This window comes from Falco naumanni, chromosome 9, assembly GCF_017639655.2.
Source record: "Falco naumanni isolate bFalNau1 chromosome 9, bFalNau1.pat, whole genome shotgun sequence".
NCBI classification, from domain to species: Eukaryota; Metazoa; Chordata; class Aves; order Falconiformes; family Falconidae; genus Falco; species Falco naumanni.
Window position 1 is genome coordinate 30,141,106 of NC_054062.1, and position 22,880 is coordinate 30,163,985.

Sequence of the window (22,880 nt, forward strand, 5' to 3'; positions counted from 1 at the left end):
AGAGAAAACTTAAGGGTTCCTTATTTTTAAGGAACACTGGAATGTCTCCAAGCCAGCTAAACTTCCTTCTGAAGATGACCGAAAAGAGGACCCTGCAAAACCAGCTAGCACTGTCAGTCAGGCTAAAGCTGTGAAGAAGACAAGCCTCTTTGAGGAAGAGGATGAGGAGGATTTATTTGCAATCACTAAAGAGAGGTGACAGTCCTGGGAGGGGAAGGGGGGTGGGGCATTTTGTCAGAACAGTCCAGCAGCACCCTCAAAACCAAATGGACCCAGGCATATTGCAGGTGTTGTCCCTTGCTACTGCTACTGAGGAGGAAGTAGTGGGGTGTGAGTGGAAATGGGCAGGGCTGGACTTTTATTTCCCTTTTGTATCTATGGTGGATCATTCTCCTTGTCACCACTGAGCTGGGTTCTCAGTTTCCATGCCTGCAATATAAAAACCTTTTGACCTCGTTTTATCTTCACTTCTGCAGAAAGTTGTGCAGACAAGAAGGGAGGGTGGTAGAACTATTGAGACAGCGAGGAAGCAGAGTCCTGTATCTGGGACCACTTGCTGCAGATGGTGGTCCTAAGTGATACTTTTAAACAGATGCAGTGCATGGCCTCTGAAACTTTTGCACTGCATCTTCCACTTTCTCCTCTCTCTCACTGCAGCCAAAGAAAGCCACAGAAGGTATCATTGCTGTTTGAAGATGATGCTGTTAATGGAGAATCTCTCTTCAGCTCCCAATCAACGTTACTTCCTTCAGCTGCTAAAGCTGCAGTGGTACCTCCCCTTTCTTTTAAAACTAATGTGGAACCCTTAGTCTTTTTATAGTCTGTTTTCCTTGTTAAGTACTGAATATAAGTCTAACTTGTTTTAGAGGATGGAACAGGGCAGAATGAACTGTTAGATTAAAACTTCATACTACCATCAGCCTAATAGAGAGTTCAAAATTTTCTTGACCACTAACCCTAAATTTGTTTGGTTTATGCTAAAAGCCCTTTTTGAGGATGTTTTGAGAGCTCTCAACCAGAAAATACTGTTAAAAGGAGCAAACAGCTTACTGCTGACTGTGAAGCTAGGGCTTCACCCTTTTGTGTGACCTCAACCCAAGCCGATTCAGATGTGTGCACAGGCTTTTTACTGGCCCTCTGTTGAGGGTGCTTGTGCTATCCTCTTGTGCTTTGGAATTGAGAGCAGGAGTTGCAAAAGCTTAACACAGCTGTAGTGAAAGTTTCTGTACATGTGTGTGTGCTGCCCCCTCCCCTCTGCCTCCTTGCCTTTCTGCTTACTAGGAAAGTGGTTGTCCATAAAGATATTAGACTTGGGAATAGGAGAAGAAACAGGCAAGCCACTGTCTAGCTCCTGGCAGTCACAGGGAACTGCACCGACAAGGCAAGATTCCCAGGCCATCAGCTCTAAGCTTGCAGCTGCTTCTGGGCACTCCTCAAGCAGACTCAAGAGCCTGTAATACTAGAAATCAAAAGTCACAAACCAGAATGTTGCATGGGAGGAAAGTAGAAATCAAGCATGTTGCCAGCGTCCTAGGTCCCTGCAGCAGGCGAACTGAGACTGCTATCCCACAGCAGTGTATGCTTCTTATATACCCACCAATTCTGTGTCACCAACATGTTCTTAATTTTGCAGGCAAAGGTAAAACCAGCAGAAGCACCACCTTTCTTTAACGAAGGAGAAAAAGAGGAAAAAGATATGCCAGACAGAGCAACAAAGTCTAACCAGGTAGAAGATACATTGTGGTGTTTAGAAGAGCCTGGAGCAATTCCTGTGCCTAGAGGAAAAGATGTTGCAGGGCGGAAAACAGAGGAAAAAGTGAGAAATTTTCTTACGTTATTCTGAAGTTTGGTAATGTTCAGTTAAAAAATAACACAATCTAACAGTGCTGCTCTGGGACAGAATTCTCTTTCTAAATTGCCTATTCTGTTGCCAAAGAGAAAATAACTCTGTCTCCATTTATCAAAATCACTTGTTAGTCAAACAGCAGATTGATTAAATGGCATTTAAAAGTTGTTTCCCAACTGACACTGATGAGAGAATTGTTTGGGTTTTTGTTTGGTGGTGTTTCGGGGCTTTTGTGGGCTTGAGGGGGGAGAAGGGGGAATCTTGTTTTTCTTCCAGAGTGGGTTGGGTAATCCTTATTCACATGAACAGAGCTTTCCTTTAAAAGATAGGCTATACTGATATGTAGGCTTTGCTTCAAGCTCAGTAACTTCATTTCAACCTACCGCCTGTTGGAGGCTGTGGCTTTCAGCATTGTGAATTTCTCCTGGGCAGTACTGTTAAGATAACAGTATCGATGTGTATTATTGAGTATATTATTGAAGAAGCTTCAGCAGAACTTAATCTTGGGCATGGTCTTACTGAGTGGTTGTTCAGGAATTACCAGCTGATTAATTTCTAGAGTAGTTATGCTTTGCACTTTCCTGAGTGCTTTCCAGGTTCAGGTAGTGCTGCCCGCTCCAAAGAATCCCAAGTGGCATGTACTAGGTACCTTAGAGAGAATGGCAGAGCTGCTTCATGCAGCCATGTGGTGCACATGCAGCCCGACATACAGATGAAGAGGAAACCTTGTGCAGGAAGCTGCTTACCATCAGTGCTACAGCATACAATATGGGAGGAAACTGTTCCCGTTGGAGCCATAAAGTGTGTTCTCTTCTTTGTCTACTGTCTCTTGCTAATCTGCATGTTGCTGTTCTGTCTGTTTAGGAAAAAAAAGAGTTGAATGTAATTGTCTGCTTGGTAATAAACTGCAGAACTCTGACCACTGCTGGCATTTAACCAAGAAAGCTTTGTGGGTTTTGGGGCAAACCTGAACTAAATAACAGGCTGATGTGTTAATTTTATGTGTGTGTAGCCTTTTGCAGCAACATCCTTAGAGCCAACCAGCAGTTCAGATCTCTTTGCAGCATCACCACCAGCTCTGGAGAAGGATGTCAAGATCCAAGCTAAGAAAGTGTTAAGCTTGTTTGAGGAGGAGGAAGAGGAAAGACTGGAAGATGATGACGGCATTAAAAGCGCACAGAAAGAAATTGGTGTGGTGAGTCTAGGGCAGTTCTTGAACACTAGGAAATAGTATTTCTACCTTTGCTGTTCTAGGCAAGGTTTTGGTTTTACCCTTCTCTCTCTTTGTGTCTTGGAGGCTAATCTTTCTCTGTTTCTAAACTTTCAGATTCTTGGGTGATAAATTATTATTGTTCTTCCCCATGATCCTGAATCCTTCTGTAAAGTTTTCCATCCCACTAACTCGAAAGCATTTTGCTGCATGCTAGTACGAAAAGAAATTCTGTACAGATGTTTTAGTGCAGCTACTTGGTGTCTGCTGTATAGAACTGATTCCACATTTACCCCTCAGGGTCAGAGGTACTAGGAAGTAGAAGGATGTAGATTCTGAAGCTCTATGGTTTATCCCTTTATTTTCTTTATATTGTTGAAGTTTGCTCGGTGGATATATGCCTGCAAACTTAGCTTCAGCAAGAGTCATCTTAATTCAGTATTTACTTTTATTTTTCCAATATGTGCATTCACTTTTTTTAAAAAGCCTCCAGTTGCGATATACTTGCTGTCTCACTTCCCTGATATAGCATATACCATCAAGAAGTAGACTTCGAATCTTCAGGAGCAATATCCTTGAATTCATGTTAATGTTCTTGTTCACACTTGATGCAGATGCACCAAATTTTTTTCTTTAAGTTTGAAGTCATGTCAAAAAGTACATACTCTATACTACAGTATACTGCAAAGTTTCGTCATCTTAGTGTGACCATGTAAAGTAAGTTGTCAGCCCTAAAGGCTATACACACTTTATTCGGAAGTTGCTGGAGCTGAATGAAATAGATGTCTCTTGGAGTAAAATCCCTGTTTATAGCTGCTTCTGAGTTGAAATGGATTGTTAGCTTGAGTGCTTATTTACTTGTTGTGAGTATATCCTATGTTTGGGGGTTTTTTGGGGGGCACATTGTGAGATGGTTGCAAGAAGCCACATATGTCTTATCAATTTGGGAAGATACAGATCCTTTCACATCTTTCCTTCAAAGCACTCAGCTGTCAACATATAAGTGTGATTAAGTGTTTTACTGAAATGCATATTCATGCAAAAATTGGAATAGGTAGTTTAGGAACTTAATCTTTTTGATAGGCAAATCTGAAAGGTGCTACTATTTTCCTTGCTTATCTTGGCTTAGCATGAATTTCATGTGTGGATACTTTGAGATGTGTATTAGGCTTTCTTTCCTTATCTGGGCATAAACAGCAGTTACAGTGCTCTAAAAATGTGACCCGACTTTTGATATAAAATTAAAGCTGGTGCACAGAGAGGCTGAGAATGGAGCAGTAATAGAAATCTTAAGACAGGTATGCACCAAAACTAGTGTACTGGAAACTAGAAGGCAGCCCTCTGGGGCTGCTGGAGACTTGGACTGAGAAGAGGAGAACTGAGCTTTGTTCTTATGACTACTGCTCCTGCTGCTCAGAAGTTGAGTCTGATGTTATGCTACTGGATGTTCAGTCACGCTCTTCAGAGGCATACTTTCATTTGTGTAGGTCCTGAAGAGACAGCTGGGTGGTGAAACATAGATACTGGCCTTTACCTAGACATTCAGTGGGGCCCTTTGCCTTTTGAAAATCAGCCTGGGTGCATACAGTGACCATGATCATAGAAAGACGTTGGTTTTGGTGTCCAAGCAACTGATACTGGTTGGTTTGCCAGATAATGGAGGGCTGATAAGTTGATATGTTTGACTGTCAATCTTCCCCACCACCAGCAAATTGGAAAGTACAAGCCTTTGCCAAAGGCAGACAGTATGTTCTGTTCTTCATTGTGGGGGTGCGGTTGCTTTAGTGGGAGGAGAATAGAGAATCTAGCGACAGTAACAGCTTTACAGGCCTTCAGCTTTAGGTTTGGGGTTTTATTATTTTATTCTTCTTTTAAAAAGGTACCTTAGAAAGATAATTAACCAAATTCTCTTCCTCTCACTTCTGTGACCTGCACCCTCAGCTGAAAAATTCAAGGCATTAAAGTCTTACTGAAATATAAACCTTACTACTGAAATATAAACCTTACTGCACACTCATGGTAACATACTGAATTTTTTTTTCTTCCTTCTAAGGAAGCTTTACAAGTAAATAGTAGCGGCAGGATCTCAGGTCAGCAGACAGATACATTTTGGTTAATGTCTTCTCATGAAATTGAACTGTGAATACAAATACTTACATAGTAAGTTTCACAAATTTGGTCAAAGTAAAATATTTAACTAGCAGTTCAAGTTTTATTTTTGTTACCAGGGTCACAGTGTAGCTTCAGGTGAATTGCAACCTGCATTTTCACTAGGTAAATAAACTCCTTAAGGGGAGGGAGTTTCTCACTGTGTGGACCTTTCTTCTCTTGTTCCAGGCTTCTGAGAAAACTACTTGGCCCAAAAGCACTGGAGTCTTTCAAGATGAAGAGCTCCTCTTCAGTCACAAACTTCAGAAGGACAATGATCCGGATGTCGACCTCTTTGCCAGCCCCAAGAAATCAATAGTGAGTTCAAAGTTCTCCTCTGAACCCGCTATTTAAAAACAGTCTTTGAAGTGTACAGCCTACTGGTGTTCCTTGTTTGAACAGTCACTGCTTTCCAGGGAGGGCCAAGTGCTAACATCAGTTCAGGCATCGTGGGCTGGAGGAGATGTGCTTTTGATCTGACACATCTTTTCTTTATTCTTTGTCTCTTTAGCCTGCAAACCGTATCCTCAAGCCATCATCTGGAGGAGGGCTTTTTGGGGATGACAATGAGGATGATCTCTTCAGTACCACTAAAACAAGTCTTCCGGTATCTGTTCCTCTACTGTAAATGGCTTATATAAAAGACATTGGAAAGTATATGGAAGGAATTCTTCCCATATGTATTCCCACAAGAAGTGAAGTGACATCTCAAGTGTTTTGGGGAGGATAGAAATGGTCATTGTGACCCTGGAGACACAGGGAACAAACAGATGCATTAGGTCTGCCAAATCTGGGATGAGAGGATTGGATTCTTTTTAGTTTTGTGTACCACTTGGACTGGCTTAGGTGTAAGAGAGCACATCTGAGCAGAAATCAGACTAGTATTTTGTACTTTTTAATGGTTTTATTGTTTAACTTGCTAATATTGCTTTCCTGTAGTTCACACCTGACTGATGAGCCTTGCACTATGACTTATTTAATTAAAGTCTCTGCAGGTTGGTTTGATTTAAGGTAATGAATGCAGTATTAGAATACTTGTGAATCATGGGATTCTTTTTAGAGGGCAAGGAGCTGGAGTAATGAACTAGACTGCATTACAGGTGGTCTGAGGTCAAAGTCCTAACACGCATTCTAAGCTGCTACTCTAAACATCTGGCTTTAAGTGAAGCCAACTCTTACTTTAGTCTATTTTAACGTCTATAGCTGGAAGTTGGGCTAGAAAATGCAATAGTTGATGGAAACAGTTCCTTTGAGGACTGTGGAAGGGGTGGTCTTAAGTAATTAGTGCTTGGCAGTTATATATGGAGCCTGTTTGCTTGAAAACGTAAAAATAGCAGTGTTTCTTAGCTAGCTTTGTGCCTTTTATATTCTTTGCTGTCCTGTGCATGAGGAAATCTGTATGCATTTGGAAGTTTGTTGAAACTCTCATTTATCATTAACATAGACAGCAAAAGTTGAGGTAGGAATGAAGGAGTGGAAGGCCCTTGTCACTGCGGAGCCAAAAGGCAATGCCTGCTATGGACTGCAGAGTCAAAAGATGTGGCTAGTTCTCTTCTCAGATGAAGCAAGATTTTAAAAAGCTTTGCTTGTTTTAGGTGGTGGTTTTTTGTTGTTTTTTTTTTAATCTGCAGACCATGCTTTATAGCCAATTCATGTTGACTTGTTCTGTTATTACTTTCAGAAAATAGCCGAGAAGAAAACACTTAAGACCAGTACTGGTCCTTCCTTGGAGAGCAGTAACCTTCTAGAAAATGCTTTAAGTACCAAACAAGATGAAGCTCTGAAGGCAGTAACTACGGAGGCAAGTACTTAAATCTTATGCCTTGAACAGCATGCAAAGAGAAAGATGTATCATTTTGTTTTCAGTATGTGTCTTGAAAAGATCAAAACTAATGCCTGGATTCACTGGCTGCAGAGTGGCAATGCATGGCCAAACTTCTCTCTGGTTATCAGCAGGTGCACTGTTACTAGCAAGAAGTCTAAATGCTATTGATACAGTGTTTTATTCATTGCCCACACACTTCAAAGGACAAAGTACAAGGCAGTGAAGAACTATGCATCAGGTCCAGTTGAACTGAAAATGGTTTGTTGTTTATTCATTTCTGAAGTGCCAGTGTCTGTTAAGAGTGAATGTGCTCTTTAAAGTACAGGTAGACTTTCTCAGGAAGGAGATCAAGGCATGCAACACAAATCTGTGGCTGTTGAGAATCTTATCTTGGAGACTTTATGGTGAGCAAAATGTCTCCTACTCCTGTCCTCAATCTTTCAGAACCAAGGGTCTCTGGGAGAGGCAGTCTGGATCTGATTTCTGGCTTGTGCCTCACCAGAGCTGCTTGTTGGATTTCCATCTGTAAGAGATTTGCTTTTCATTGCAGAGGGTGGGTGGTGTTTTTTCTCCCCTGGGCTGAGGAACACAAAGCAAATCTGTAGGGCTAGTAATTAGCCTGTCTTCCCTTATGGTGAAGTACTCCTTGAAGTGTAGAACCACACTTATCTTCCCTTTTTTTTGTAGCAATTGACAGCCTGGTCTAAGAATGAGCTCAGCCTGTCAAGTTCAGCTGAATACCACATGATTTAAGTGAAGAATGATCTCCTTGGACACTAGGATTCCTCTGTCATGCTATCAACACCCCAAAACCAGTGTCCAAACCTTTGCAAACCCTCAGTTACTTCAGTGTGGCTGAAGGAGCTCTGACTGCCCAATCATACCAACAGCAGTACAGACTAGCTCACAGAACCATGTAGACTACAAACATGTAAAGAGCAAGCCCTAGGAAGAGCACCTGATTATATTCATCCCTGAGTCCTACAATTGACCCATGTCTTCAGACCAAACAGCTGTTCTTGCTCTTTTAGTCTAGTCTTACTTCTGGCACTAATGGTCTGCTTTTTATAGAGGAGCACTCACTTCTCTGAAGCTGTTTTCCTTGCAGGCCAAGAGGTACATTTTTGCAGCCCCCTTGGCATCCCTATGACCCTGTCACAGCCAGTCACAAAGAGAAAAGTTAGTTATATCATGATCGGGCAACATGGCTTCAGAGGGTCTTAGGGGGGAGAATAAGCAAGGAGAGAGGGTAGGTGTAACAGTTTGATTTGAGTGGTGTTGTGTGACCTGGAGAAGGTGGAAGTTGGGTTACTATGGCAAAGTATAATAATTGGGTAGGAGGAGGGTGGAATGAAATGTAGTAATGAAGATGGGGCTGTGGCATGTGGGGAACTGAAGCTGAAAACTGAGTGACTGTAGCTCTGGCAGAAGAATGTGATGATAAGATATCTTCAAAAGAAATTGGTAAGCGGTGAGCAGCTTTCTATAGATGTGTTAAAATGCAAACTATAATCTGGTTGATAACAATTTCTCCACTTGTTTAATCCACTGTAATTCTGTGCAGAAATTTGCAGGTCCTGTTCCAATTAAAACCAAAGAGCCCTCATCTCGGATTGGAAAGCTACAAGTAATTAACTTTATTGACATTTTGACTTTCAAAAAAAACCAGTCTTCCTTGCCTCACTGATGGCTTTCTCTGAAACAAAATCTTCTACTTCTTTACTTTACTCTTGCAATTATTTTTTTTTTTAGATGGGCTATTTTCTATTACTTTTTCTATATTGCATGTATAATATTATTTCCCCCTCCCATTTCAGAACTGACTCTGAGCAGCACTTTTTACTCTGTGTGGGGGCAGAGGGTGGGCTCCTCTTTGACCTGCTATTCTCAGCACTATTTTAAGTACGTTCGGAGACTCTTAGGGGTTTGGGCTTTTGGTTATGTCCCTCTCTGACATGAAATGACTAATAACTGTCTATATCACAATATCACTTTTAATCACAGAATGATCAGGGTTGGAAGGGACCTCTGGACATCATGTAGTCCAACACCCCTGCTAACACAGGTTCACCTACAGCAGGTTGCACAGAATCCCATCCAGGCGGGTTTTGAATGTCCCCAGAGAAGGAGCTCCACAGCCTCTCTGGGCAGCCTGTGACAGGGCTCTGTCACCCTCAAAGTGAAGACGTTCTTCCCCATATTCAGAAGGAGCTTCCCATGTTGCAGTTTGTGCCCGCTGCCCCTTGTCCTGTCGCTGGGCACCACTGAAAAGAGCCTGGCCCCGTCCTCTTGGCACCTGCCCTCAGGATATTTGTAGACATTGGCAGGTCCCCTCTCAGCCTTCTCCAGGCTGAGCAGGCCCAGCTCTCCCAGCCTTCCGTCACAAGGGAGATGCCCCGGTCCCCTCACTGCCTTTGCAGCCCTGCGCTGGGCCCTGCCCAGCAGTTCCCTGTCTCTCTTGGACTGGGGAGCCCAGCGCTGGACACAGCGCTCCAGCTGCAGCCTCCCCAGCGCAGAGCAGAGGGGCAGGATCACCTCCCTCGACCTGCCGGCCACGCTCCTCCTAATGCACCCCAGGGTCCTTCTGGCTGCCTTGGCCACCAGGGCACACTGCTGGCTCGTGGGCAACTTGCTGCCCACCAGCACTCCCAGGTCCTTCTCTGCAGAGCTGCCTCCCAGCGGGCCAGCCCCAGCCCGTACCGGTGCATGGGGTTGTCCCTCCCCAGGTGCAGACCCTACACTTGCCTTTGCTGGACTTCATCAGGTTCCTCTCTGCCCGGCTCTCCAGCCTGTCCCGGTCTCACTGGATGGCAGCAGCCTCCTGGTGTATCAGCCACTCCTCCCAGCTCTGTGTCACCTGCAAACGCTCTGAGGGTAGCTCTGTCCCTTCATCCAGGTCACTGATGAGTAAGTTGAACAGGACTGGGCCCAGTACTGACCCCTGGGGAACACCGCTAGCTACGGGCCTCCAGCTACGCTCTGTGCTGCTGCTCACAACCCTCCGAGCTGTGACAATCAGCCAGTTCTTAGTCCACCCCACTTGTCTCCTCATCTAACCCACACTTCCTCAGTTTACGTGTGAGGGTGTTATGGGAGACAGTGTCAAAAGCCTTGCTGAGGTCAAGATAGACAACATCCACTGCTGTCCCCTCATCTACCCAGCCAGTCATTCCATCCTAGAAGGTTATCAGGTTGGTCAGGCCTTTTCTCTTTGGTAAATCCATGTTGACTGGTCCTGATGACCTTCTTCCCCTCCATATGCTTAGAGATGAGCTGTTCCATCACCTTTCCGGGGATGGAGATGAGGCTGACCAGCCTGTAGTTTCCTGGGTCCTCCTTCTTGCCCTCTTTGAAGACTGGAGTGACACTGGCTTTCCTCCAGTCCTCAGGTACCTCTCCTGTTCTCCACGCCCTTTCAAAGATGATGGAGAGTGGCTTGGCAACAACACCTGCCGGCTCCCTCAGCACTCAGGGGTGCATCCCATCGGGCCCCATGGATTTGTGGGTGTCAGGTTTGCTCAAGTGATCTCAAAATGATCCTCCTTGACCAAGGGAAAGTCTGTCTTTCTCCAGGCTTCTTCTCTTGCTTCCAGGGTCTGGGAAACCAGAGGGCCAGCCTCAGCAGCGAGGACTGAAGCAAAGGCAGCATTCAGTAACTCCACCTCCTCTGTGTCCTTTGTCCCCAGGGCACCCACCTCATTCAGCAGCAGGCCCACGTTTTCCCAAGTCATCATTTTCCTGCTGATGTATTTGAAGAAACCCTTCTTGTCGTCCTTGACCTCCCTCACCAGATTTAATTCCAAATGGGCGTTCCTAAAAAGTACATGGTCACCCATGACAGCATTCCAGTGATGTGGGCTACCCCACCATGTCCCCATAACTGCAATGAGATCATGGCCCTGCCACCGCACACTGTTCTCTCATTCTTCCTGTGTATTCCCCGTGCTGCGTGCGTGGGTGTACAGGCACTTCAGAGCACACAGGTTTCCCAGGAGGGCTGCAAGAGGATCCACCATGGCCACGCACACCCTTGAGGTGGCTGGCCTTCTGTACTCATCTTGGGAGGCAGCAAGGGAACATGCATCGCTGCTCTGGTTGGCCTGGCTTATTCCCCAGTGGGATGTGATGGTGTGAGCATTGCCACCTTGGACCCCAACCCACACCAAGTCCTTCAGTTTAAAGCCCATCCCACCAAACTGTCCAGTCTGCTGCCAAAGATTCCCTTGCTGCTTCTAGACAGATGGGTCCCATCCCACCCTAACAGGGTCTAGTCAAAGAATGTCACATTGTTGCAGAAGCCAAATCCCTCATGACAGCACCAGCTGTGAAGCCATAAGTTGATGTGCAGTATAAATCTATTTCTGGATGCACCCTTTCCTCTTACTGGTAAAATGTAAGAGAAAATAACTTGGGCACCAAAATGTTTCACCTGTGGCCCCAGGGTTTTATAATCTTCCTTGATTCTGCCCAGGTTCTGGCTTGCAGTGTCATTTGTGCCCGTGTGAAAGAGTACGGGAGGATAGCAGGCTGTGCTCTTGACAAGTTGTAGTACCCTCTTGGACCTTGGCTCCTGGAAGGCAGCATACCTCGTGTGACTCCCTGTCAGGCCAGCAGATGGGTATCTCGGTGGCCCCTAACAGGGAGTCACCCACTACAAGCAGAAGTTTCTATTTACAGGAGTCAGTGTGTACTGCTGGAACAGTGTCTCCACACAGACCTTGCTCGTGGGTGTCTATAGCTGCTAAAGCTTCCTGTCTGTTCCTGGTTGTAATGCGGGAGAGTGGAAACTAAAGCAGAGTCCGACTTTTGTGGGAACCATGTCAGAATGTGGGAATTAATGTCAGAACCATTGTTGTCCTCAGAAAGGATACTGAGCTACATAGGCGTCTAGTTCAACATAACGTAGCCATGCTGTTCCTGAAGCTCTTATACAGAATAAGTGTTGAGCCCTCCACAGGCTTAGTGAGACGGAGGATGTGGGTGATGCAGAAGTGCATAGGTGTAAGAAAGGCCAGGCACTTGTAGAAGTAGAACTTGAATACCCACATACGCTAGTGCTTGCTCATTCTCTGGGGCCATGCTTGCACTTAGAGTTATTAATGTGATCTCTTCTTGTGTGTATGCTTTTGTTTTCTATTGTTTTATAGGCTAATTTAGCTATTAACCCTGCAGCCTTACTACCTGGTGCGATGCCCAAGGTCTCTAATGTGAAGTCCTCCTTACCAGTTCTGGATACTCCTTTACACGAGCCCAAGGATGTACAGAACAGCGAAGCCTTCTCTGCTTCAGGAAACAATGAAGAACTAGGTGTTAGCTTTGATCAGCCTATGCAAGCGGATACTTTGCACAGTGCCAATAAGGTAACCTTGATATTTAGGAAAATGGAAAGGGGGATTAAAGCCACAGTCTGTCCTCATGCTGGAATTTGTGTTTTGGTATGCATGTTCTGCTAAGCGTGGCCTATCTGAATCTAAATGGAGGTGTGAAAATCTCATCTCATCTCTCTCTTCAGTGGACCACTGAAGAGAAAGTCAAGCCTCCTACATTCTTAGCTCTATAAGGGCCTTATGCATATGCCTAATTCTGTGCCTTTTTAAGGTACACATGTACGTTCCCCAAATACAGTGTTTTTCTCTATAGGTTAAAGGTACTTTATAGCATAACATCTTGTCCTGATGTCCCAGGAGATGCCAACCTGAAAACCATAAAAAAGGCGTCTCTCTAAACTAAGTACAAAGTATGTTATGGACAATTGCTGTGGCAAGATATCAAGAATGCATTAGTGCTGTAGCTTGACCTTTACCTCCTCAGTGGATAAAAGTGTCATGTTATCCTGAACTTTCAATATCAATTCTTTTTCAAATAAAAACTGTTTTTAATGAAAAATCCCACAGAAAACAACAAAAAAAGTGTTACAGCTTTTGATATGGTAGATCTCTGCCTCCTGAGTCACTTATTTTTGTTTATACCTTTTACTTTATGGACTGCAAAAGGCATATTCTAATTAAAGATTTAGGGGTTCTTAAAAAAAAAAAAAAGCAAGCTTGAGCCATGTAGTTAAGATTTGGTCTGGTTGCTTTTGATTTTATAAATCTCGGGTTTCCTGACAGCAGCTGTTTGAATAAGATAACTCAGTATCCTAACTTTGATTCTTTCCTTCCTTAATGCTGCTGGGACTGTTAATTACTCGATGAGTAGCAGAGATGACTTGGGAAGGTGCAGCAGCTGTCACCACAATAGCTGACATGACCCCTTAGTGTCAAATGGCTTTAAAGCTTGTACATCAAACTAATGCGTTACCATGTAGGCATAGTTGTTTCTAATACCAGCATGTCCTGCACAACAGACAAACACCTCTATCGTGATACTTTTAAATAGATAAGCTTGCAGAAGAGTAGATCTCACATAGCTGCATATGGTAAACCTCAAATGTTGACTTTAGCATAGTGATGATGCATGTTTGTTTACAGAATTAATTTGAGAGGTATCTCAGTAACTATACAGTGATTTTTTTTGTGGCTCTGGTTACATGCTTTACTTCTGGTATGTGATTCTTCAGCCTTTCAAGTTTGAGTTTAAGCTGTGAATGTATGCAGCCAAATGCATTTTTTTCCAAAGGGTTGAACAAAGCAACCTGTCCACCATTCTGGCTGTCCTTTCAAACAACAGTGCATGGAGCAGGGGTCAGATTTTTTCAAGTGCATCTCCCATCATAATTTTTGTGTTTTTCAGCCATGCTCTGATTAATACAGCCCCACACTCTGAAGGCAGATGTGTTTCTGCAATGATTCTGACAAAAGCACGTGGCTCCTTTAAGCTGTGTTACAGCATATCCATCCAGATTGTCTTTCTACTCCAACACTGCAATTAACAAAAGGGAAGAGGAGGTTGTACTGGTCTGTTTTCCTACCTATGTGAATACTCCTGTCCATATGTGATATGGTAGAGGCTATAATGGAAGCTTGCAGGGGGGCTTCTTTCAAAGCAGCAGAAGAATGAACTGCAGAAGGCTATACATAAAATGAAATTAAATGGAAAACATAATTAGTCATGGCTTGGACAGACTAACTGCACAGAAGCCCCTGGATTAGCAAGCTGTCTGACTAAGGTATTACCTAAAGCCGAGGGGCTAGAGTGGCTTGCTGACCTGTATTGTGAGACTCTACATGCAAGTACTGTTGCTTTTGTACCACAATTCCACCTGCTGCGGAATGAACAGGGGACAGCAAATCAAAAGCACTGGGTTATTTTTCTGAACCTTGCTGCAAACTACTCCGAGCTTAAATGTCCCACTTGTCTGTCTTTCCTCTTTCTGAAAAATGGGGAGAATGGATGATGCTAAGCAGCTGATGATGAGTGGTTCCTGCTATTTCTCCTTATGACATAAATCAGTGTTGTCTCAGCATTCCTTGCTGAAGATTCCCAACTGAGCATTTGTTTAAATGTACATGTAGCTGTTTAAGTAACTTAAACCAGAGCTGTGAGCAGAACTTGCACGTAATTGAGTTTTAGTGTGATGTGTGTTAGTGAAATGGGTGATGCGTGTTAATTGCAGTGTTGTGAAAGCAAAGTGCTAGGAGGAAACAACAGGAATCCTAACCTGTCTTCTGTGCAGTGTGGATGGTTCTTTTTCCTTCTGTATAACCCTACTCTGCTTTTACTCCTTTCTTGCAGACCAGGATCAAGGTTACAGGAAAACGAAGACCTCCTAGCAGAATGGCCCGCCGTCTAGCTGCCCAAGAGTCTGAAGAGGGTGAGGAGATAGACAGTTCTAAAGAATCACAGTTCTCTCTACCAAAACAGATGTCAGCAGTAGTGAACATAAAGGAGCCTCTTAGTACTGAAGCAGACTCCAAGGAAAATGGCTTTCTCTCTGGCGTGTCACTACCAGCTCATGGCAGTGTTTTGTATGCTGGGACAAACAAACTCCTTCCTCCAGAATCCATGGACCAAGGGGATGATCTGTTTGAATCAGAAGACTTTTTTGCAAGCAGCTCAGCATCCAAACCAGCTGCACAATCAAAGTTAAAGGAGGGAATGCCAGACAGCGTAGCTAACAAACTCATCAAGGGCAGGGAAAAAAAGTCTGATCTGTCTGTTCTGAGTGATCAGGACAGCAATGATCTCTTCCAGCCTGTACAGCAAAAATCTTCAACAAAAAGCAGCCCTATACCTTTTCTGGAGGAAGAGGAAGACTCTATCTTCACCTGTCAGAAAACTGGAAAAAAGGATTTGAAATCTGTTGTCCGGCAAGCTGTTGACCCTAGCGCCCAAGATATCTTTGAGGTAATGGTTGAGCCTGCCAACTTGGCCTTTTTGATCCCCTGGGCCTTATGCAGACCCCTTTACTTAAACACAAACTTATTGGAGGCTGCTGAATAAGATGGGGTGTGCAGGATAGGTAGGGAAGTAAACTGCCAATCATGCTCTATTACTGGGCAATAGAAACCCCATCTTTGGTTGTTCACCCCCTTAATAGCAAGAGTGGATGAAAAGGTGGAGCCTTAACACGGAGCAAGCATGTCACTTACTGTGCTGTGACAACATACCTATGATTATCAGAGTAATAAAGTATTTGGATATTAGCAGTCTGTTCAGCGGACAGCAGCTCAAATAACTCTCTTAAAAATTTTTTTTTTAAAAAAAGGAATAGAGTTGTCAGTCTGGGCAGCTGATGGAAGCATCTGTGTGCTGTGCTTGACCTGTGCATAATCCCACATTATGGCACTTCTGCCAAGTCCTCCATGAGAAGGGACTCAAACTTCTCAGGTTTGAGAAGTGCAAGGCTGTCAGTTGAATTTAACATCTCAGTTGTTGCGTACAAATCGTGACTATTCTCTTGAAGTGTGTTGTGTATTGATGATCTCTCTGTGCTTTGCTCCAAGGATGATATATTTGCTACTGAGGCAATTAAACCAATGAACAAAGCAAAAGAGAAAATGCCAGAGACTAACCTGTTTGATGATAACATTGATATTTTTGCGGATCTCACCGTAAAACCGAAAGAAAAGAAGACCAAGAAAAAGGTGGAACAAAAATCTATATTTGATGATGATATGGGTGAGTGTCTAATGACTTGCTGCTAATCTCGTAATACTGTCCTGAGCTGCATTCATTGGAGATGTTTTAGAACCCTTTGCTTTCTTTGAACTTTTCAACTGCTCTGAAATCCCTGGTCATCTTTGGATTTTAACCTTGGATGTGAACTTCTTAGATTTGTAGAACTAGCACAGCATTTACATGGCTTAGTAGAGTGTATTAAATTCTGAGAGAAGAAATAGTTTAATTCCTGTAGGGATTTTCTCACCTGTGGGAATGAGAAAAATTTTTGTCTGGAGTAAGAGATTAATCTCATGTTGTTATGGCTCTGAGATACATTCTGCATTTCAATCTACACAGCTTTTTGTATCGTACCTTTAGGTGAATCATTGATATGAAGAAGTTAGCATCTCTTCCTGCCCCACCTTCACTATCATGTTGACGGCCTTGGAGCCTCTAAGATTTTGTTTACATCCAAGTATACCCAGAACAATTTACAAATACTACACCTGAGACCAAAAGTTTATCTTGTATAATTTGTTGAAAAAGCAGCATATAGCAATTTGAAATGATGCAAAGCATGCTCTTTTCCTGATCTTCATCAGTGGAGGTATTGAAAGTCGTTTGATCTCCACCTGTGTCTGTCTGTTCTCAGGCTCTTCATGTTTATAGCTCTTCTTTGGGATTGCAAGTATTTCTTTTCCTCTAAGACAAAAGTTCCCTTCTCTAGCTTTGATTCTTGTCAGTCTTCATTCTTTCCAACCTATTCAAATTGAATCTGACTTATCACTGTTTTGCTTGGACTGCTGTTAAGCATTCCAGCCTGATGGAATGACCTGGTTGAAGTCTGTAACTGTGTTAGAAACCTTACCGGGGAATGAACATCTCAAGATTTCAAAACTTTCTCAACTGATATAAAAAAATAAGACTTAAATGTTTGCAGGCAAAGTATTTGAAATAATGTATTGGATGATTAAAATATCTTATTTTAATAATTTAATTTTTTCATGTAGCCTATGGCAAACAAAATAATTTCCCAAAGAGCTACCCCTTCCAAATATTTCAGCACAAAAATCCAGACCTCATGTTGAATAAAACAGTTGTAGAGTGCCACTTGAAAATATCGTTGAAAATTAGCCACAACAGAACCTGTCATTTGCACTTCCACTTTTAACATCTACTCTGGTGCTAGAGCTTGTTGGTTTATGTCACACATCTGATTGTGATACCTACAGCACCCTGTATCTGATAGACTTCATCTGCCTCTAGAGTGTTGATTGTTTTGTGGTGCAGTCATAGGTGTGCAGCTTCTTAGTGCCTAAAGCAACAGAGCTCCAGAACACCAACAGGAGTGTAGGGAAGATGCCTGAAGGTGGAGGATGCCCTGCTGGCAGTAGAGCAGTAGAACTGGCATTTGCCTATGCTTCAGGTTAAGGGTCGCCTTAAGTGATCATAATAGGACTTTATCAGGGCTGTATACTGTTGCCTTAGGACATCCTTTCTGCTGTAAATAAAACAGTAAGTGGGTGCAGTCTTGGGGGAGTGGAGGCTGCAGGCTGCTTTCCCTTGTCCTACCACAGCTTCTAGACACTACTGTATTTGTGTTAGGCATGTGGTGGCAGTATTAGAAAAAACCCTTTAGCTAGGTCTTTATCCTAGCCTCCTCAGTGACCGTACAGCTGATGACACAAACATCTTGGTCACCTCTGCCTGTCTGCAAAATGGTGACTGAGCTTTGACAAATACTGTTCTCCATGGCCAAAACTTTCCTATTCTTTAAGCCTTGTTATAAACTGGGAGTGATACCTCTACTGCTTATGGCACTCACTGTACTGCTCTGCTGAAGATAATCCATGTGGTAGCTTCTTGCTTTGGAGTGATGCCAGTAGGGGATTACTCTGTTTTACTGCCTTTCTAAACTGCTGTTGTGATGAAATGTTGTACTGGATTATTCCTGTGTAATCCCTATGATCAGCACAGTAGCAGACACGTGCTGGAGTGGAAGAAGTAGCGAGAAGTGAAAGGCAAGCATGTTGTGATAAGCCACTTCGTGCTTAGCCTCTGCTCAAGGTTAGGATATATGGTGAAGGGTGAAATACTAGTTTTTATACTCAGGACTAGTAAATGGCTATTAACCTCTGTATAAGACCTGTGTTTTCTTAATAGGGATTCAAGACTAGTTATGTGCTACTTATACAGGCCTTGTGAATCACTAATGAGCCATATATTTCAGCCTTGCAAATGTATTCTTTTATTCCTTCATAATCCAACTGCATAATCTGAGTATCCTGAAGTTAAAACCTCAATGTTCTTCCTGTGAAGAGTCTTCTCTTCCTATGAAGAGATACACTGTGTGTGTGCCCAGGAAGCCTCAGGGCAACACTTGAGCACGTGTATGGTAGCAGCTCTTTCTCTTTCCGTGAGCACAGTCCTAAACTAGTTACACTTCACACTAGTTACAGCAAGAAGTGCAGGTGTGTGAGCTCTGCTGCTGGTACAGGGTATCCAGGTTGGAGGGTTTAATTTCTACCTGTTGTTATCCTTCAGGGGAGGGCTCTGTGTTAATAGCAACGTGATATTTTTCCACTTCATGGTTCTAGTTATTCATAACAAAAATGCTTGTATTGAGGAAGGTGGTGAGAGATCTTGATTCAGGAGTGTAGACATACTTTTTGAATATTCAGCAGGATGGAGGTTGTAGCTCTCTGCCTCATTGCATCTTAGCTGTGCTCTGTTCTCAAGTGAAGTGATTTATGCTGTGTTCGTCACTGAGCTGTAGATTAAAGACTGATGACTAGTGGATGTTGCATAGCAAGTGCCATCTTTTCCTCTTCGGATTTATTCTTTTTGCAACAGCCCCACAGCCCTTGGATCTTTCAGGTTCCTCAGGTACTAACAATCTAGATAAGAACGTTATCCGGGTGTTATGAAGGATGTTATCTGGCACTTGCACAATGGAATTTCATAGAATCATAGAGTCATTTAGGAAAACACCTTTGAGATGATCATGAAGTCTAACCTGTTAACCCAGCATTGCCAAGTCCAGCAGTAAACCATGTCCCTAAGCACTGCATCTACGCATTTTTTAAAAACCTCCAAGGATGGTGATTCCACTACATCCCTGGGCAGCCTGTTCCAATGCTTGATCACCCTTTCAGCAAAGAAATTTTTCCTGATATATAATGCAAATGTCCCCAGGGGTAACTTGAGGCCATTTCCTCCTGTCTGTCCCTTGTTATCTGGGAGAAGAGGCTGACCCCCACCTGCCTACAGCCCCTTTCAGGTAGCTCTTGGGTGTAACTCCATCTACTACCACTCTTTGGGATCAGCCATTCAACCAGCTTTTTACCCAGCACAGAGCACACCTGTCCAAGCCATGAGCAGCCAGTTTCTCCAGGAGAATGCTGTAGGAGATGGTGTCAAAGGCTTTACTAAGGTCCAGGTAGACAGCATCCACAGCCTTCCCCTCATCCCCCAGGCAGGTCATCGTGTTGTAGAAGGAGATCAGGTTCGTCAAGGACCTGCCTTTCACAAACCCATACTGGCTGGGCCTGATCCCTCAGTTGTCCTGCACGTGCCACGTGATGATGCTCAGAACAATCTGCTCCATCACCTTCCCTAGCACCGAGGTCAGGCTGACAGGCCTGTAGTTCCCCAGATCCTCCTTCCTGCCCTTTCTGTAGATGGGTGTCACATTGGCTGATGTCCAGTCTTCCGGGACCTCCCCAGTTAGCCAGGACTGTTGATAAAGGATGGAGAGCGGCTTGGGGAGCTCCTCTGCCAGCTCCCTCAGTGTCCTTGGGCAGATCCCGTCTGGCCCCATAGACTTGTGCCCATTTAAGTGGAGCAGCAGGTCACTGACCGTTTCCTCCTGGACTGTGGGGACTTCATTGTGCTCCTCCTCATCCCCATCTTCCAGCTCAGGAGGCTGAGTTCCCAGAGGGAAGCTGGTCTTACTGGTAAAGACTGAGGCACAGAAAGTGTGAAGTACCTCAGCCTTTTCCTCGTCTTTTGTGGCAGTGTTCCCTGCTGCATCCAATACAGGGTGCAGATTCTCCTTGGCCCTCCTTTTGATTCCAATGCGTTTGTAAAAATGTTTTTTGTTATCTGTTACGGCAGCAGCCGGCCTGAGCTCTAGCTGGGCTTTCGCCTCTCTGATCTGCGCCCTGCATAACCTCACAACATCCTTAGAGTCCTCCAGAGGGGCCTGCCCCTTCCTCCAAAGGTGGCAGACTCTCCTTTCTCCCCGAGTTCCAGCCAAAGCTCTGTCCAGCCAGGCCAGCCGGCAGTGTCTTTGGGCACATGGGGACAGCCTGCTCCTGCGCCTTTAAGACTTCCCTCTTGAAGAATGCCCAGCCTGCCTGGGCCCCTTGGCCCTTCAGAACTATCTCCCAAGGAACTCTGCCAACCAGGCTGTTAAGCAGGCCAAAGCTGGCCCTCTGGAAGGCCAAGGTAGCGGTTCTGCAGATCCCCCTCCTTACTTCTCTGAGAGCTGAAAACTCTTGTAATCTCGTGATCACTATGCCCGAGATGTCCTCTGACCACTGCACCACCCACCAGTCCTTCCCCGTCTGTTAACAGCAGGTCCAGTGGGGCATCTCCCCTGGCCGGCTCACTGCCCAGCTGTGTCAGGAAGTTATCTTCCGCACGCTCCAGGAACCTCCTAGGCTGTTTCCTCTCTGTTGTGTTGTGTTTCCAGCAGACATTTATTGTGGAGGTTTAATTTACTAGTACTTCTCAAATGTCTGTGAGAGCTGAACATGTTATAAAATACAAGGATTATGCTGCTCTACTGAGAAGGAAAAAAATACTTAATTTGACTTACAGCTAACAGCTCCCACGTATGTCCTTACAAATGCATCTAGAATCACAAGCAGCAGGAAAGCATTTGTTTATCACAGAATGTCCTTGGCAGTCACTGCTGTGTGCTGGAGACTCTTAATGTACAATGTTACTTGTGTTTGGCAGTCACTTCACATTAAAATCTATCTTTTTTTTTTTTCTTTTTTTTTTCCTTTAGATGACATCTTTTCTAGCAGCCAGGTCAAGATACCCACTCCCAAAAGCAGATCTTCCCAAGCAGGCTCAGAAGCAAAATCTGAAAGCAAGACACTGAGCACATTTGATGACCCACTGAATGCCTTTGGAGGCCAGTAGCAAAGGGGAGCGTGTTGCAGAGAGGAAGCCTTCCTTTTGCCCTGTCCAGCACTAATGCTGTGGATTCTCTAATCCGTTACAGCTGAAATGAGATGGCTGTGGATATTTAAAAGATTACCCATTTAAAATGGTTAGTATTATCTTGTCTAATTGTGCTAAATGATATATTTTTTAAAAAAGACAGTAACCTCCTGCTATCTTGTTTCCATGGTGCCCAGATGAATATAGCCTGTGCAATACATGCAATGAAGTAATCTGTTATACAAAGTATAGTTTGTTTTATTGAACAGATCTATAGAGAAAATAATTGATAAATAGTAAACGGAGTTTGTTAAACCAGATCTGTCTGTATGTGTTACTTTCCTCTTTAATGCTTGCTAAGTGACACCTGCATCATGACTTGAAAACAACCGAAACCACTACCATGCCTTGTCTGGGTCAGCTCCAGTCTACAGAGCAATATTAGGATAAGGCTGGGTTCTGTTATCAGGTACAGCTTCTCCTCTTATGTAATCAAGCAGTTAAATCTTAGCACAGGGCTTGACACCAAGTAGAGACACAAGGTATTTCCTATTGGGAGCTAATGTGGTCTATAAAAATAACAGTAGTTAACACTTCTGTGCCAGAAACAGTGTGCTACAGATGAGCCCTAGCACTCCATGAAAACAACAGAAACCTAACATTGTCTTCTGTTCAAATTGTAAGCCATTAAATGAGGTTTTTCACCTGCTTGGATTTACCAAAGTTTTGCAAATAATGCTTTCCGAGAAGTCTGTCTGTACTGAGCATGCTTGATCACTTCAAGGTTAAGAAGCCTGTATGCATACCTTGGTGCAGAGACTTGCCTGTGCGGAAAGGCTTGCTGTGTGCTTCCCTTTCTTACCCCTAACACACTGTAGGCTGTTTACAGAAGGTTGTTATTCTGTGGTATCCCTTTAAACTGATGCATTTGGCTTAACCTTCTTGCTTCCTGTATTTTATAGATTGCCCTTCTGGAACTGATGCCATTAACCGTACTTGATACCCAGTGGTTGACACTTGCTGTCCTGCATGCATATAAGCAGAGCAAATGCATAAATGCAGAAGGATCAAATATTTCTTATTTTACCAGTAACTGCCTGCAATTCTGACTTTATTATAACAGCAGCACATCTGGTTTTATTGATGGACTACTTTATCTTCAACTCTGAAAACTGTTCTGCTCTCTGTGAATTTAAAGTATGTGCTTAGAGAGCTTCTTTGAGAGCAGTTCCTACTTTCACTGAAGCCCTTGTTCTGAGACATATGCTCCCAGTCTCTTGTTTCTCAAGTTGGATTTACTTCATCAGACACAGTAAATACTATAGCCAAAGCATCTAGCACTAATGGGGGTAAAGCAGAAGGAAAGGTTGGAAGGGATAAAGAAATACCATATATTGGTTTGTACTATAGGTGGGCTTGGCAATGATTCATGTTAAGTCGGGGGGTTAGCTGGGAGTAGCAGCTTCGAAAAGAATGTGGGAGCTATTTGCAAATGGGTGTCTACAGTGAGAGCACTTGCGCTTTATTTATAGGCATTACATCTGCTGCATATGCTTCATACATGATTTGGACTGCTTCTTTACTCCTGTGCTTAGGAGGGCTTCAAAGACATACTGGGAGAAAGAGGGAAAAAT

General features: G+C 43.8%; 1 protein-coding gene across 5 annotated transcripts in view; it reads left to right on the forward strand.

Annotated features, from left to right (window-relative positions):
• Positions 1–22,653, forward strand: part of LOC121094131 (WASH complex subunit 2A-like) — a 43,076-nt gene extending 20,423 nt beyond the window's left edge. For 3 of the 5 annotated variants that reach the window (XM_040607335.1, XM_040607338.1, XM_040607336.1), the window contains 12 exons: positions 32–195; positions 658–769; positions 1,634–1,816; positions 2,859–3,041; positions 5,394–5,522; positions 5,716–5,811; positions 6,886–7,005; positions 8,594–8,656; positions 12,177–12,389; positions 14,704–15,315; positions 15,915–16,089; positions 21,089–21,564. In XM_040607335.1, coding sequence (XP_040463269.1) covers positions 32–195; positions 658–769; positions 1,634–1,816; positions 2,859–3,041; positions 5,394–5,522; positions 5,716–5,811; positions 6,886–7,005; positions 8,594–8,656; positions 12,177–12,389; positions 14,704–15,315; positions 15,915–16,089; positions 21,089–21,225 — 2,187 coding nt within the window. In that variant the 3' untranslated portion in view covers positions 21,226–21,564. Of the gene's footprint in view, positions 1–31; positions 196–657; positions 770–1,633; positions 1,817–2,858; positions 3,042–5,393; positions 5,523–5,715; positions 5,812–6,885; positions 7,006–8,593; positions 8,657–12,176; positions 12,390–14,703; positions 15,316–15,914; positions 16,090–21,088; positions 21,565–22,208 lie in introns of those variants that run through there. The other 2 variants (XR_005829761.1, XM_040607339.1) reach the window with 2 other exon arrangements.
• The last annotated feature ends 227 nt before the right edge of the window (positions 22,654–22,880 follow it).